Raw genomic sequence first — 17,320 nt, 5'->3', positions numbered from 1 at the left:
AGTAAGTGTAAAGGGTTTCTAAATGGTGGCTCATGCCTGTAATTTTAACATTCAGGAGGCCTGGGGACTGATTTGTGTTTCAGGCCTATCAGAGCTACAAAACAAGACTGTCTCAAAGCATCAACAAGGAGCTGAGATGGCTGAATGGCTAAGAACACTTGAAATTCTTGCAGAGGTAGGGCTACACAGAGAAATCCTGTCTCAAAAAACAAAAACAAACAAACAAAAAACAGAGAAAGAAACTACAGACAGTATAGCTAAGTTACAGCATTCAATACATATAGAAATCTAATAGCTATAGTATCCCCAATATATAAGAAACTCTTAATGAAATTTATGAATAAAAAGAAAAATTCCTACAACTTAACAACAACCAAATTCAATTTTAAAATTGGGCAAAGGACTTGGATGGACATTTCTTCAAAGAGGATAAACAAATGGAACACCACAAGGAGCTCAGTCTTGAGGGAAACAAATCAAAACCAAAAGAACTGAAGCCTAGGATGCCAGTGCAAGGCCTGGGTGCCACCCCAGTCCGCAAACAAATGAGAGAAGGAGACAACTCATCACATCCAGTGGGTGGGACCCCCAGCCTGAAAACAAACAAGAGGAGACAACCCATCACATCCAGACAAAGAGAGGCAGGGAAGGAGAAGGGATTGGGGAAACTGCAACCTTTTTTTTTTTTTTGACAGGGTCTCAATGTAGTTTCAGCTGGCTTTCAACTCACTATGGAAGCTGAGATTACAAGTACATCTGGTTTTATGTGCTGCTGACAAAGAATCAAGAACAGGACTGGGCTTCCTGCATGCTAAGCAAGCATTCTATTCTACCAACTGAGCCATACCCCTGCCCTGGAACTCTTCCATATTACAGGCAGAATGCATTAATAAAATGGTGCAGCTGTTATGGAAAACAGCTAAACATAGAGTTATGATGTGACTCAGCAATTCCACATCTAGGTACACACCCCCAAAGCTGAAAACAGGTGTCTAGCAAGAAACCTGTGCTTCAATTTTCATGGCAGCACTCAAAATAGTCAAAAAGTAAAAATAAATCAAGTGCCCATCAAGAGATGAATAAACAAAATGCATCCATAAACCGATTTTTATCTAGCTTATAAAGGAATAAACAGTGATACATGCTATACCACACTGAGACTCCAAACATGCTAAGAAGCCAGGCACTAAAGGGCACCTTCTCATTTGGTAGAAATTTGAACGTCACATCCTTCTGCCTCTCCGTCTCAGATGCTGGGCTCACAGGAGTGTACTACCACACTTGGTTTAAGGCCACATATTTTATGATTCTGTTTATTGAAAAATCTACAATAGGCAGTTGACTTCCTGTTGCCTGCAAGATGTAGCACTCTCAGCTCCAGCACCACCTCTGCCTCGTACCACCATGCTCCCCACCATGATGGACTGCACCTCTGAACGGTAAGCGAGCCACCACAATTAAATGTTTCCTTTATAAGAAAAAAGAAAAAAAAATATCTACAATAGCAGATTAGTGGTGGCCAGGGACTCTTAGGAGAGACTAGGGAATGACAATTTAATAGGCTCAGGATTCTTCCAGAGGATGAGGGTTCAGTTCTCAGCATGAGAACTACATGGTGGCTTATAACTGTCTGTAACTCCAGTTCCAGAGCACCCAGAATCCTCTTCTGGCCTCTGTGGGCACTGTACATACTTTACTCCCAAAATACACATTAAAAAAAATCAGTCAATCAATCAATTAATTAAAGAAAATACATAAATAAATAAAGCCTTCTACCAGGAAAGGCACCAGAGTAGGATAAACATTAAAAAGTCATTTATTAAAGGGTAATATCTGGGGGCTGGAGAGATGGCTTAGAGGTTAAGAGCACTGCTTGTTCTTCCAAATGTCCTGAGTTCAATTCCCAGCAACCACATGGTGGCTCACAACCATCTGTAGTGAGATCTGGTGCCCTCTTCTGGCCTGCAGGGGTGTGTGCAGACAGAACACTGTATGCATAATAAATAAAGAGGAATTTTTTTTAATAAATAAATAAATAAATAAATAAATAAAGGGTAATATCTGAATTATTCTAAAAGATACATATAAATATATAGAAACAATCTATAAAACTTTCAGGGTAAGTGGTTTAAAAAAAATCAACATATAGAGTATATAGCAGGAAATCATTAAAATAAAATTCCTCACATAAAATAACATAGGCAGCCAGGCTGCTCAGCAGGCTAAGGGGATCATGTGAGTCCAGTGAAGAACTACTGTTCAGGTCAGCCTAGGCAATACAGTGAGATCCTGTCTCAAAAATTATAAAATAATCTTAAAAAAACAGTCCATCAGAATGAAGGGCTGGAGACTGAACCAAGGATCTTGTATATGCTAGAGCAGTGTGCTACTACTGAGCTACACCTCCACCCCACCCACCAAACACCCTGAAGGAATCGTTCGTCTACCCTCTAAGAGATACAAATCAGTGTAGACAGGTCACAGGTAACATTCACTAGCTGCTGCATGACTGCCAAACTGCTCTAAGGAAGAATGTGATGACCTAACAGCCACAAAGCTGAGCAAGTACTTGACTCAGTAATCTCATTCTTTGAAGAAATACTCAAAAGTAGGAGGAATAAATAATCTGGGAAAAAACAAAGTCATAATCATGACAACTAAAATAAGAAAATATGAAATAATTATTTAATAAGAGTAAAAGGCACAATGGAATATAGATGTTAAAATGTGTATGTGGACAAGGCAGATGACTCAGTGAGTAAATGTATGCTCAAGACCCAGGGTCCCTGTAAAAGCCAGACACATAACCAAGCATTGTTAGTTAGTCCTATGGGTAGATGGGAGACAGGCAGACAGGCAAGTTCCCAGAAGGTCAAGAGCTGGCGAGCCTGACGTGTAAAGTGGAAAACAATAAAGCAGCACCTATCCCAAACACGGTGGGGGGAAGAGCCAGAGTGGGAGGTGAGCAGCAAACCTGAAGTTGTCCTCTGGCCACTTAAGCACTGTGGCACATGAGCCCACATTCACACACACAGATGCACACATACAAAGAATATGTATGTATCTGTGTGTGTGTATGTGTGTAAAGTTTAATGACAAATACAAAATTGTTGGTTAAGGGGTTGGAGAGATACCTCAGCAGCTAAAATGGCTTCTCTTCTAGAGGCTTTGGGTTGAATTCCCAGCACCCAGGTAGTGGCTCACAATGCCTGTAACACTTGTTCCATGGGTGTGATACCCTCTTCTGCCTCCACAGGCACCAGGTACATAAGGGTACCCAGACATACATGCAGGCAAAACACCCATACACATAAAAAATAAATAAGTAAAATGATCAAAAGGTATGTAAGAGAGCTGGTGTAGTGGTACACACCTGTACCACTCAGGATGTTGAGACGGGAGAGAACTACAAGTTCTAGGTCATCCTGAACTATACAGCAAGACCCTGCTCCCATCATCCCACAAAGGGCATATAACAAATAAAGTCCAGTGAATTAAAAACAGTGTTTTCAGGGCTGGAGAGACATTGAGTGGTTTAGAGCACTTGGTACTCTTGCAAAGGACCCAGGTTCTGCTCCCAGAACTAAAACAGTGGCTTATAATTGCCTGTAACTCCAGTTCTAAAAGGCGAACACTATCTTCGGGGCACTGCGTGTACATGGTGCATATACATGCATGTAGGCAAAACATATACATTTTTTCTTAAAAAATTGAGTACATTGATTTCAGTTCTTCATATACATTAATGATACATAGAAAATAACCTATGGGTCAGTAGGGGTCCTTCTAAGATAAGTTATAGAGAGTAATTTGCCAGCATTATTTACAGACATTCCCTAACCACAGATTGAGATACACACACACACACACACACACACACACACACACACACACCAATACTAGCAAAAAATTCTATAGAATCAATGTTATATGAATCTAGGTGGCAAATTAAGATACTTTATTTTGTTGTTATTATTATTATTTGGTTTTTGAGATAGGGTTTCTTTGTATAACAGCCCTGGCTGTCCTGGAACTAGCTATGGACCAGGTTGGTCTTGAACTCACAGAAATCTGCCTGCCTCTGCCTCCCAAGCTCTGGGATTAAAGGCATGCACAACCATGCCTGGCCCTATTTTGTTGTTATTATTATAAACTTCTTTTTGTTAACATTTATTATGTCTGTGCATGTGTGCACATATGTGTATGAGTACATGTGTGATGTGGTCGAGGTCAGAGGACAGTCTGCAAAAGTGGTATCTCTTTTATACACTGTGTGGGTCCCAGGGATCACACTTGATCATCATGCTGTGAGCAAGCATTCTTACTCTCTGCCATTTTACCAGTCCTGTTTTTTTTTTTTTTTCTTTTTCCTTCTTTTTATTTTCCCTTGAGAGAATTGCATGTATCCCAAATACAACATGTACCAAGGATAACCTTGAACTCATACCCCTTGTACCTCCTAAAGGCTGAGATTACGGGTGTGCACTATCACCCCTGGTTTGTGTGGTGCTGGGATTCAAATCCAGGGCTTCATCACGATAGGCAAGCACTCTATCAACCTAGATGTACCCTCAGATTCCTGCTGTCCTTTTTTAGACAAGGTTTCACTATGCAGTCCAGGCTGGACTTGAACTCACTAACCTTGGTTAGCTGTAAATTTGTGATCCTCCTGTCTCAGCCTTCAAAGTGCCTAGGAGTATAGGTGTTGGCCACCAGGACCAGTTCTTTAAGCCTCTTGTTTAATGTTGTCCTCTGTCCTTGTCATGGTCAACATTGTCAACTTGCTGGGATCTATATTCACTGAAGAGACTAGCCTCTGGCATGCTTATGCAGCATTATCCAGATCAGATTAATTTAAGTTGCAAGATCCACTCTGAATGTAGGTGGTGTCATACCTGGGTTGGGATCCCAGACTGAATAAAAAGGAGAAAGTGAGCTGAGCAAGAGCACTCAGCATTCTCTGCTTCTGGCCTGAGGATATGCGGAGCTCAGCTGCCTCAAGCTGCTGCTGACACACCTTCCCAGACGTGATGGGCCATACTTCAACTGTGAGCCAAATAAACCCTTCCTCAAAGGGCTTTCTTCAGGGATTTTATCACAGCAATGAAACAAGGAACTAATGCAAATTCCACAGTAGGACTTTAAGAAAATGTTTTTTCCCAACATATTCAAGATTTGAGCTAAATTCTTACAAATAAAACATTATTTATGTATCATTTTAATCAAGATGCACAAATATGCTTTAAAATATCATGGAAAGCCAAGTATTATCTAAACTATATATTCATATATACATACATATAGGTAACTGTTAGAAAACAACAGAAGTATGGAATAAATTATATATACTGTCCACTTCTCAACCCACACACAACCTTGTGCACACAATACTATGGTTCTGGGACAGTTGCTACCATGACTGGAGCTTTTAAACCTTCCGTCTACTCAGAACTGGAGGCGAGAAGAAGCCATTAGAAGAAAATGGAACGGAAAGCACAGTTTAAGGAGATGACCTAAGGGACAGCTCCTACAGTACATTCTCTCTGCTTCCATGGATCCTCCTAACAGGTCCCAAGAATCTACTAACTAGAGTTCCACAGATTCACAGAAACGTTAACTTGCCAAAATCAATGTCTCTGAAGTAACTAAGCAGCATACTTCAATGCACAAGTATGCAAAAATGTACAAGAACTAAGCATTTTTAAGAAATCAACTCACCTGAAATTTATTAACAGTGGTGACCATGATATAATTTCTTTAGACTAGTTTCTATCCATTTATAACCTATTTTTCTTTGAAATTTTAACAGAACCATACTTTCTCATTTTACATATTTGTTAGATCATAACAATGAGATCATAATTCAGTCTTGCAAACAAATACATTGTATTTAAAGAACTCCTGTTAGCATAGTATTCATCAATTGATTCTTACTTTGCTTCAACTTGTGGAAATCACTGACTCTGTCCCTGGTGGCCTGCTTTAGTGAGTCTGTTTGAATTCTGGGTTCTCGCTCTAGGTTTGAGCCTGGAATTAAGCGCTGAAGAGGATTCAAAGGGTTCTGTTTTGAAGTACCAGGATTTTCATTCTGGTTTAGTTGTGAACCTGTGGAATAAAAACATCAAATTAAAAGAATGTAATTTGCTGGGTGGTGGTGGCACACGCCTTTAATCCCAGCACTCAGGAGGCAGAGGCAGGCAGATCTCTGTGAGTTCGAGGCCAGCCTGATCTACAAAGTAAGTTCCAGGAGAGGTTCCAAAGCTACACAGAGAAACCCTGTCTCGAAAAACAAAAACAAAAACAAAAACAAAAGTACCTCTTTAACAGAACAATTTCATGTGACCTGCTTTAGAAAAGCAAAAACTCATGACCATCTGATCTTGGGAGGTCATAGAGCTGGTTTGCTATTAAGCTTTACTAATTTATCTGATCAAAAGCCACCTTATCTGTGGCTAAGTATCTCCACCACTGACTGACTACAAGCCTATTCAACTTTTTTGTCTGTGGGTTTCTACACAGATGCTCATTTTTTTCTTCTTGCTGTAAACGCTAAACAGCTGCTAGAAATTTCTAAGATCTACCAGGGTTTGAACACTTTTAAAATCTATGTCATCTTCATCTATACAGTGAATCATAACTGTTACTTTCTTTTTTTTTTTTTTTTTTTTTTTTGGTTTTTCGAGACAGGGTTTCTCTGTGTAGCTTTGCGCCTTTCCTGGGACTCACTTGGTAGCCCAGGCTGGCCTCGAACTCACAGAGATCCGCCTGGCTCTGCCTCCCGAGTGCTGGGATTAAAGGCGTGCGCCACCACCGCCCGGCATAACTGTTACTTTCTAATACTCTCTCATCAGCATGTCTTTTAGCTCATCAATGTCTCGGCTTTTGTTTTTTTTTTTTTCCAGCATTGAAAATAAAAACCCATGGTTTCTCACCAGCTAGGCAACTGCTGTATTACTGAGCTGCATCTCCAGCCCACTGGACTTTTTTTTTTTTTGAGACAAGGTTTCTCTGTGTAGCCCTGGCTGTCCTGGAACTCACTTGGTAGACCAGGCTGTCCTTGAACTCACAGAGATTCACCTGCTTCTCCTCTCATGTGCTGGAATTAAAGACATGCCCTGCCACTACCACCTGGCTTCTACTTTGTTTTTTGACACAATGTCTCTCACTGGGACCTGCGGTTCTCTGATTAGACCAAGTAGGCTAGCCTGTAAGCTCCAGGGGCAGGACTGTCTCCACCTCCTGGTCCTGCACGGGACTGCAAGTGGCGGTTGTCATGCTCAGCTTTACCTGGGTTCGGAGGGGCACACTTAACCTGCATGGCTGTGCAGCAAGCACGTCAGTGACTATCTCCCTAGTCCTAGTTTCTGTATTGTCCTTTTCCATTCTCTCCTCACAGCAACTTCTTCAATCACAACTGCTTTTATGTTAGGAGAGTATTATTGTAAAATCAAATTAGTACTGAGTAGAAAACAAACACATTCCTAAATAAAGGATTTAATAGATATACTAGTTTTAGGAAGCTTCTATGAGAACTATACATTTTGAGTAAGGCAAATCTATTTTACCCTGACAGAGTTAAAGGGAACACAGTTTAAAGTGGGACAACAAATAATTCGTGTGATCTTAAGTAAAAGACTAAAAATGTATTAAATAAATAGTTTATTTGGATTTCTTCATTTTGTTAATTTGAAACAGGCTTTCATGTTAGCCCAGGTTGGCCTTAAACTAGCTTTCTAGTGGATGATTGTGGTGGCTGGATAAAAATGGCTCCCACAGGCTCATGTATTTGAATGTTTAGTAATTAGGGAGTAGAACTGTTTGAATGCTTAGGAGGAAGTGTCACTGGGAGTAGGCTTTGAGCTTTCAAAAGTTCACACCAGTCCCAGGCTCTCTACCTGCTGCCTGTGTATCAGAATGTGAGCTCCCAGTCCCATGCCTACAGCATGCTGCCATGCTTCCTACCATGATGTTTTAGACGAAGCCTCTAAGACTGTAAGCAAGCCCCCCCCCCCCTTTTTTTTTTGGTAAAATAAAGAGTTGCCTTGGCCATGGTGTCTCTTCACAGCAATAGAACACTGACTAACACAACCATATTACTCAACATTTTTTGTTTAATTGTTGAGATAGGGTCTCACTACAAGAAGCTCAGGCCAGTCTTGAGTTTGAGATGATCCCCTGCCTCAGCCTCTTGAGTGCTGGAACAAGCCATTTACACATTAAGCCATCACACTCATTTTAAGATCCAATTTTAAACATGTTTGTTTGTTTACTTGTGTGTGCGCACACACACAAATGCTAGCGTGCATGTGTAGAGATCAGAGACCAACTTACACTTTTAGTTAATTCTTTCCTTCTACCATATGGGTCCAGAGACCAAACTCAGGTTGCCAGGCTTGGTACCAAGGCCTTCACCTGCTGAGCCTTCTAGCCAGTTTTTGCTTAATTTTTTTGAGATGGTCTTACATGGCCCAGGCTGGTCTTAAGCTACTAGAGGATAATTTTTTCTTTTCTTTTCTTTTAATCCTTCAAGACAAGGTTTCTTGTGTAGCCTTGGCTGCCTTGGACCTAGCTCTGTATGCCAGGCTGGCCTCGAATTCACAGAGATCCACCTGCCTCTGTCTCCCAAGTGCTGGGATTAAAAGGTGTGCACCACCACTGCCCAGCCAGAGGATGACTTTTACTTCTGATCATCCTCTGGTATACTGGTGTGGTAGTTTGAATGTAACTGGCCCCCATAAACTCACAGGGAGTGGAACTACTAAGAAGTATGGCTTTGTTAGAGCAGGTGTGCCCTTGTTGGAGGAAGTATGTCACTGTGGGGGCAGGCTTTAAGGATTCCTATGCTCAAGATACTGCTCAGTGTCACAGTCCTTCCTGTTGCCTTCTGATCAAGATGTAGCCAGTCCCATGGCTGCCTGTACACTGCCATGCTTCCCATCATGATGATAATGGACGGAACCTCTGAAACTGTAAGCCACCTCAATTAAATGTTTTCCTCATAAGAGTTGCCGTGGCTATGGTGCCTCTCCACAGCAATAGAAACCCCAAGACAACTGGTATTACAAGCATACACCACCACGGCCAGTTTTATGTGATGCTGAAGACAGAACCCAGAGCTTTGTACATTCAAAGTAAGCACTCTACCAACTGGGCAACATTCTCAGACCTAAAAGTGCAGTTTTAGATTATTATTTCTCCTGGAACTTTTGCCAATCATTTAAAAATATTAATTTCAAGAACAAATGCTACTTTACCATGCTGCTAAATGGCATGTTCTACTTATTCTATAATAACACTTGAACAGTAAATAGATTCTCAAATGAAATGCTAAGTGAGACTATATACCTGGAGCCATGTTAGGTGAGAGAGGCTGTCCAGTTGGAAGATGGGAGATTGTTTGATGACTTTCATGTGGAGAAGCTAACACAGGGGGCTTCTTTAAAGCTACAAGAAAAAAACAGATCCACATTATTCCCATTAATATTGTGATTTCTAAAAGCCAAACATCATGAATCAATTTATACTGTAGTAATCCTGTGGTGCTTATCCTAATTTTTAAAAATAATTTATTATTTGATTTTATTTTTTATTTTTTTGGTTTTTCAAGACAGGGTTTCTCTGTGTAGCATGCGCCTTTCCTGGAACTCACTTGGTAGCCCAGGCTGGCCTCGAACTCAGAGAGATCCGCCTGGCTCTGCCTCCCGAGTGCTGGGATTAAAGGCGTGCGCCACCACCGCCCGGCTATTATTTGATTTTATATGCATTGGTGTAAGGGTGTCAGATCCTCTGAACTGGAGTTACAGACAGTTGTGAATGGCCATGTGGGTTCTGGGAACTGAACCCAGGTCCTCTGGAAGAGCAGTCAATGTTCTTAACCACTGACCCATCTCTCCAGCCCCAGCTTATCCTAATTTTGTGATCTTTATCCTTGGCATATTAAATAACTCTTGTATGATGATTTTTTAATATAATATTTTTATTGATTATTTGGGAATTTTACATCATGTACCCCACCCACATCCCAGTCTTTTCAGGTCTGCCCCAACTTCTTGTTGTATCTCCCCGCAAAAAAAAAAAAAGAGAGAGAGAGAGAGAGAGAGAGAGAGAGAGAGAGGAAAATAACAACAACAAATCCAATTTATATTGCCCATATACTCGATGGAGCTTTGTCAAACTCCCAGTGGCCAGCCTCTTAAAGAAAACTGAGTCCTTTCCCACCCCGACCCCTAGAAGTCATCAGTTGTGGAGAGCTATACTTCAGCATCCTTATCACAATTTTTACGAGTTCTCTTTGACAGCTTTCTGTCTAGGCTATTACTTTTTTGAGGACTGGGGGAGGGGCTGTCATAGAACCTTCTATGTTCCTCTTTCTCAATTGTGTACCTGCAGTTATCAATACCACTGCAAAAGTTGCTTCCCTGCTTTTTACAGTCAGTGGGAGCATGGATCCTGGACTTCCTCGTGGTTTCTGGTGACTGTACAGATCACAGACTATAGACATCCACATGGTCTCTGGCATCAGCACATGCCAAAGACCTCAGCATGGTCTCCCATGGCAGTATAGACATTAACATGGCCCTCTGCAGCAGCCTGGGCCACGGACACCATCATTGCCCTTGATAGTAGCACAGACCAAGGACATCAACATGGCCTCTGGGGCAACACGGGCCATGGACACCAATATGATCTCCATACATCAACATGGACTGAGGTGGCAGCACAGACCACAGACACCCACACGGTCTTTGGTGGCAACATGGCTCCATGGGCATCAACATGGCCCCAAGCAGCAGAACAGACCATGGGCACCTGTCTGATCCTAGGTGGTAACACAGGTCACTGACATTAACACAACCCCTGGCAGGACTACAGATCCCACCATGGCCTTCTACAACAGCAAACACAGCCCATGGGCAGCCTTTGGTGGCAACACAGCCCCACGGACATCAACATGGCACCTGGCTGCAGTAGGACCATGGACCCAGACATGGCCCTCAGAGACAGCACAGACCACTGACATCAACATGGCCTCAGGTGGCTGCACAGGCCACTCACATCAACATGACTCTTGGTTTCAGCACGGCCCACTAACATCAACATGGCTTCAGGTGGCAGCAAAGACCATGAACATCCACATGGATTCTGGTAGTAACAGGGGCCAGGGACATTAGCACAGCCCCCCTCTCCCCTGCTGCTACAGGACCACAGACAACCACATGAACCTCAGTGGATACCAACGTGGCCTCCAGGGGCAGCATGGACTATAGAGGTTTGTCAAGGAGGTCCAATCCAGTGAATGAACCATGCTTCATCTTGGACATCCCGTCACTGCTCAGAATCAGGGTGATCATGCAGCTGGGGGGCATGTCCAGGGTCTGAGTCTGCTCAAGCTCCAGGATATTGCACATCACCTTGTCAGCCCTACTCAGCCAGGACATGCACCCCACCCACCACCCACCGCAGCCTTTGCAGCCTTCTCTCACACATTACCTCCACTGCATCTCTAGTTCATCTCTCTCCAACATGCACCCACATCTCCATTCCTCCATATTTCCCACCTCTCCATCACATACAGCCCTACGCTCTCCATCTCCCAGCAGGGCAAACAGCGCAGGTAGCGGCCTCTGTGGCTCCATGTTAGAGGCTGGCCAGCCCAGCCCTATTCAGTAATGACCTGTTTCTATGGAGCTCCAGGCCACTGTGCATTTCCCTGTCATGGGTGCTGGCAGCCCCGTGGCTGAGATGTGGCGGTAAAGCACCACGCACAGTTCTGTTCCATCATCTTTCTTTCCTTCCATAAAGACTTGCCTTTTTTTTTTTTCTTTTTCTTTTGTTGTTCCAAAGCTACTTCAGGCTCTGAAGACTCCTTTTCTGCTGCTGTGGAACCTCCTCAAAGCTCCACAGTGGGTGCTGGCAGCCCTGCCATTCTGTTTTCCTTCTTCTTGTATGATTATTAATTGACACATTGTACTATCTATTCTGTCTTGCTGACTACCATATTCTAACTGTTCCTGGCACATAATAGGCATTCAGCAAAGATTTTATGAATAAACAAGTTAATCTCTTTACAACCATGAGATCTTTCTATATAAATAAGTATAAGCAAAAATTTGCACTTTGCAGATTAGGTAAAACATTAAGAATATGGTACCCTCTTGCTCAAAATTTTTATTACATTTGTATTTACTTATTTTGTGTAGATGAGTGTCTTGGGGGAAGGTGGAAGCAGGACACCACAAGGTGGGTCATGGGGATTGAACTCAGATAATCAGGTGTGGTGGGAGGTGCCTTTACCCCCTGGGCAATCATGCTGAACCCTCAATGTAAACAAAACAAAACAATACATGAGTTTTTATTTATTTATATATGACAAGGGCTCACATGTAGCTCGACAGGGTCTCATACTGTAGCTCAGGTGGGCTAGGAATTCATTCTTTAGCCCAGGCTGGACTCAAATATGTGGCTATAACTCCAGACCTTATGCCAAGATAACAGCCATGAGCCACCATGTTTAGCTATGGAATTTTTGTTTTGTGTTTCTTAAACATTCATTTCAATTTTATGTGTATGTGTGTGTGCCTGAGTGTATGTATGTCCACCATGTGCATGCTGGAGAAGCCTGTGGAGGTCAGAAGAGGGGTCAGTTCCCTGGAACTGGAGCTGAAGATGACTGTGAGCTGCCATGCAGGTTGCTGGGATCTGAAGCCAGGTCCTTTACAATAGTAGTAAGTACTCTTAACCACTGAACCATCTTTCCAGTCCCTGGAATTTTATTCTTTTTTTTCTTTTCTTTTCTCTTTTTTTTTTTGTTTTTCGAGACAGGGTTTCTCTGTGTAGCTTTGGGCCTTGCCTGGATCTCACTCTGTAGACCAGGCTGGCCTTGAACTCACAGAGAACCTCCTGGCTCTGCCTCCCAAGTACTGGAACTAAAGGCATGCACCACCACCGCCAGGCTTGGAATTTTATTCTTAAGATGGAAAATGTTATTTGTGCATAGAGCTTTACCAACAAGAAGGAACTTAAGAGTTAGGGATTTTTTCTCTTTTAAGAAATGAAGGCCGCCGCCGGGGATGGGGGAGGTGGGGGGGGTGGGGGGTGGGGGGTGGTGGTGGTGGTGGTGGTGGTGGTGGTGGTGGTGGTGGTGGTGGTGGTGGTGGTGCACGCCTTTAATCCCAGCTCTCGGGAGGCAGAGGCAGGTGGATCTTTGTGAGGCCAGTCTGGTCTACAAAGCGAGATCCAGCAAAGGTGCAAAGCTACACAGAGAAACCCTGTATGGAAAAACAAAACAAAACAAAACAAAAAAAAAAAGAAATGGTGGCGGCGCAGGTCTTTTATCCCAGCACTTAGGAGGCAGAGCCAGCCTGGTCTACAGAGTGAGATCCAGGACAGGCACCAAAACTACACAGAGAAACCCTGTCTCGAAAAACAAAACACCGGAAGAAAAAAAAAGAAAGAAAGAATGAAAGAAATTAAGGCCAGTAGGGAGGTTTATTGGCTCATTGGCTCATGCCCTTAATACCAGCACTCTGGAGGCAGAGGAGGTGGATCACTGAGTTCAAAGCCAGTCTAGTCTACAGAGCAAGTGCCAAGACAGGCAGGGCAGTTATATGGGAAACCCTGTCTCAAAAAAACAAAAAAGAAATGAAAGCCAACAAGGAAAGATTATTATTATTGGTTTTTCGAGACAGGTTTCTGTGGTAGCATTGTGTTCCCCAAAATATTGTGCACCCTAATAAATTTATCTGGGGTCAGAGAACAGACAGCCATTAGATACAAAGGCCAGAAAATGGTGGCACTCACACCTTTAACCCTAGCAGTCCAGAGGCAGAAATCCATCTGTTCAAGGATACAGCCAAGTATGGTGACTCACGCCTTTAATCTCAGAAAGCGAGCCTTTAATCCCAGGGAGTGGTGGTGGTAGAAGCAGAATATACAAGGCGTGAGGACCAAAAACTAGAAGCATTTGGCTGGTTAAGCATTTGGCTGGTTAAGCTTTCAGGCTTTTGAGTGGCACAGTTCAGCTGAGATCCATTTGAATGAGGATTCAGAAGCTTCCAGTCTGAGGAAACAGGATCAGCTGAGAAGTTGGCCAGGTGAAGTTAGCTGTGGCTGTTCTCTCTCTCTGATCTTCCAGTGTTCACCCCAATACCTGGCTCAGTTTTGATTTTATTTTTTTATTTTTTATTTTGTTTTTTGTTTTTCGAGACGGGGTTTCTCTGTGTAGCTTTGCGCCTTTCCTGGAACTCACTTGGTAGCCCAGGCTGGCCTCGAACTCACAGAGATCCGCCTGGCTCTGCCTCCCGAGTGCTGGGATTAAAGGCGTGTGCCACCACCGCCCGGCCAGTTTTGATTTTATTAATAAGTTTTAAGATTTCTGCTACAGGTTTCTGTGTACCTCTGGCTGTCCTGGAACTCACTCTGTAGACCAGGCTGGCCTTGAACACAGAGATCCACCTGCCTCTGCCTGAGTGCTGAGATTAAGGGTGTGTCACCACAGCCCGGCTAAGATTATTTTTTTATACATCACTGCTCACTGCAATATATCCCTTGGCAGAAGAACATGACAGAGAAGTAGACAGCTGACAAGAAAACAAAGGGGAAAGGAAACAAGAGGGGAAGAAAAGCAGGAACTCCCACTTTTAAATACCGGCATAGTTTATTTCTCACAGACTGTGTGGCAAATTTGATGGTGTATCATCCTATTTTGTGTTTTTACTAGATACAGAACTAGCTTTCTCTTGTGGTTAGGGGACAATGGCCCTTAATTTTGACATTGAAGATACAGATGAAACTGAATACTTCACTCTTTTTGTTTTTTGAGACAAGGTTTCTCTATGTAACAGATTTGGCTGTCCTGGAACTTACTCTGTAGACCAGGCTGGCCTTGAATTCATGGTGATTTGGCTGTCTCTGCCTCCCAAGTACTGGGATTAAAGGCATGTGCCACCATACCCAGCTTAAATACATCATTTCTTCTTTGGGCCATCCAATACAGGCAAATCACCTACAATCTTTCCTTTCTACAACACAGAAGGCTAACATTAACATTGTGGTATCACGACAGAAGCCACTGTTCACCTGAGTATTCAAAAAGAGCCACCCAAGCCTACATCAAGCTTTAAGATGGATAATAAAGCCTTTATTATTTTAAGCTGCTGCAATTTGAGGGTGTCTATTAAAAGATCATATCCAGCTGGGCACTGGTGGTATATGCCTTTAATCCTAGTACTCAGGAGACAGAGGCAAGTGGATTTCTGTGAGTTCCAGGGCTACACAGAGAAACCCTGTCTTGAAAAACCAAAGAGAGAGAGAGAGAGAGAGAGAGAGAGAGAGAGAGAGAGAGAGAGAGAGAGAGAGAGCGAGAGAGTGAGCTCTCATATCCCAGTCTATCCTAACTAGCGCTTGGGCCATTTTTACAGTCTGTTGAAATGATTTTATGTCACTTACTATCATACAGTTTCTAAACATAAGTCTACAAGAAGTCTGCATTTACTCTGAGTCCCCCACTCAAATACACAGCGCTGGTTCTCATCAGTCAGTCACCTTGTTCCCACTGCCATCTGTGATGTACAACACACATTTTTGCACACAAAGCTGCTGGTAACCAACAACTTATGCCTTTAGAGAAGAGCACTTGGCTAGGATCAACAGCGTAACTGTGACTGGCTAATGGACCCAGGGGCGGCTTGGTCTTGTCTATAAATATGCTGGATACTGTGGTGGTAATCTAATTGTACTGAATTATTATTTTGATTGTATGTTAATAAAGTTGTCTGGGAGTCAGAGCTATTAGAGCCATAGCAAGAGTGTGGCGGTGGTGGCACACGCCTTTAATCCCATAAGATCTCTGTGTGTTCAGGGATATAGTCAGCATTGGAGACATATGCCTTTAAGACCTAGGGGGCTGTACATTCAGACAGTGATGAGGCAGTCATGTGTTTGGGTTTACAACCAATGAGAAGGCAGAACAACATACTATAAAAAAACGAACCGACAGGAAGTAGGTCTCTTTTCGCGAAGCTGGGACAGCAGGAGGAAGGGTGAGATTTTAGCTCTGAGCTCTGACTTCTCGGCTCTCTCTTTTACATTGTTTCTGTGTTTCTTATTTAATAAGACGGTTGGTTACATCAACATCTGGCGCCCAACGTGACAAGAATCCATTAAAAACTGCTTGGCTTGGCGGCAGGTCCGCTTTCCCGCAAGGGCGGCAGGCGGCCTGCGGCGGCGACGGCGGCGATCGGCTTCTTAGTCCGAGCAGCGGCTTCTTAGCCTGGGTCTAGTTCTGCTTGACCTCAGGCTGGACTATCGGTGAGCTGCTTGCTTAAATCCTGCTTGCTTAAAGCCGGTGCTACAAACAACTCAGACCTGCCCTGCCGAACAGGGCCCTGCCTGTAAAGCCAACGCACGTGGTCGGAGCTAAAGGAAGTCAGACCCAAGCCTTGACTCGGCACAAGAGGGAACACGTGGCTGCATTTAAACTTTAGCCAGCTACGCTTTCTTGTTCTCTCTCTCTCTCTCTCTCTCTCTCTCTCTCTCTCTCTCTCTCTCTCTCTCTCTCTCTCTCTTCTCTTTGGATTTACACCTGGGACACTAGGTGGCTGCTTTGAAAATCCCCTCGAATTTCTACTGTTCTACGCAGATTTGGTAAGTCATAATATATCAGATATTTTAAAGGAAACTATCTAAAAGAGAATTTCTTTCCACATTAATAAACAAATGGGTTTTATGTGTACATTGGAAGAAAATTGGTTTTTGTTCGAAATTTTAGGCAGTCTGGCAATGGAACAACTATATAATATTAGTATTGGTGGAATTATGCACCTTATCACTATAATAATCCACATTTTAATATTTAAAAAGATAGTCAATTTAAGTGCCAGGATAACAGCTTTAGAAGAACTTGTTAAACCTGTAAAAATTCAGACAGAAGAAATTAACAGTGAAGTTGTTTCAAGTCGGGATCATAAGGTTGCAGAAAGAAAGCCTGTTTTCACACAATCACCCTTAATTTATCCTGTAACCGTGCAGCAGATGCCTGATCAAATGGCTACACAAAATACTTGGGCTCCAATTGAAATGTTGGATTTAAAAAGGTTTAAGGAGGCAATAGTATCTTATGGCATGCATTCCCCATATGTAAAGCAAATGTTAAACACTTGGTCAACATATAATAGGATAGTACGACAGGACTGGCGGGACCTTGCACAAGGTGTTCTGGAACCCAGCCAGAGACTTCAATTTCTGACTTGGTTTAAGGAGGAGGCTAAAAACATAGAAAAACAATGGAGGGATAAAGGAATACAAGTTTGCCAGGATCAGC

General features: G+C 42.9%; 1 protein-coding gene across 5 annotated transcripts in view; it reads right to left on the bottom strand.

The window, feature by feature from the left end:
• Positions 1–17,320, bottom strand: part of Golm2 (golgi membrane protein 2) — an 81,419-nt gene that overhangs the window by 16,344 nt on the left and 47,755 nt on the right. For all 5 annotated transcript variants that reach the window (XM_076570474.1, XM_042276095.2, XM_042276097.2 and 2 more), the window contains 2 exons: positions 9,346–9,444; positions 5,935–6,105 (listed from right to left, as the gene is read on the bottom strand). In XM_076570474.1, the coding sequence (XP_076426589.1) occupies positions 5,935–6,105; positions 9,346–9,444 (270 nt within the window). The remainder of the gene's footprint in view (positions 1–5,934; positions 6,106–9,345; positions 9,445–17,320) is intronic.

The sequence above is a fragment of the Peromyscus maniculatus genome, chromosome 4 (assembly GCF_049852395.1).
Source record: "Peromyscus maniculatus bairdii isolate BWxNUB_F1_BW_parent chromosome 4, HU_Pman_BW_mat_3.1, whole genome shotgun sequence".
Taxonomy (NCBI): Eukaryota; Metazoa; Chordata; class Mammalia; order Rodentia; family Cricetidae; genus Peromyscus; species Peromyscus maniculatus.
The sequence above is the reverse complement of the archived record's forward strand: the minus strand, read 5'-3'. Positions and strand labels throughout refer to the sequence as shown.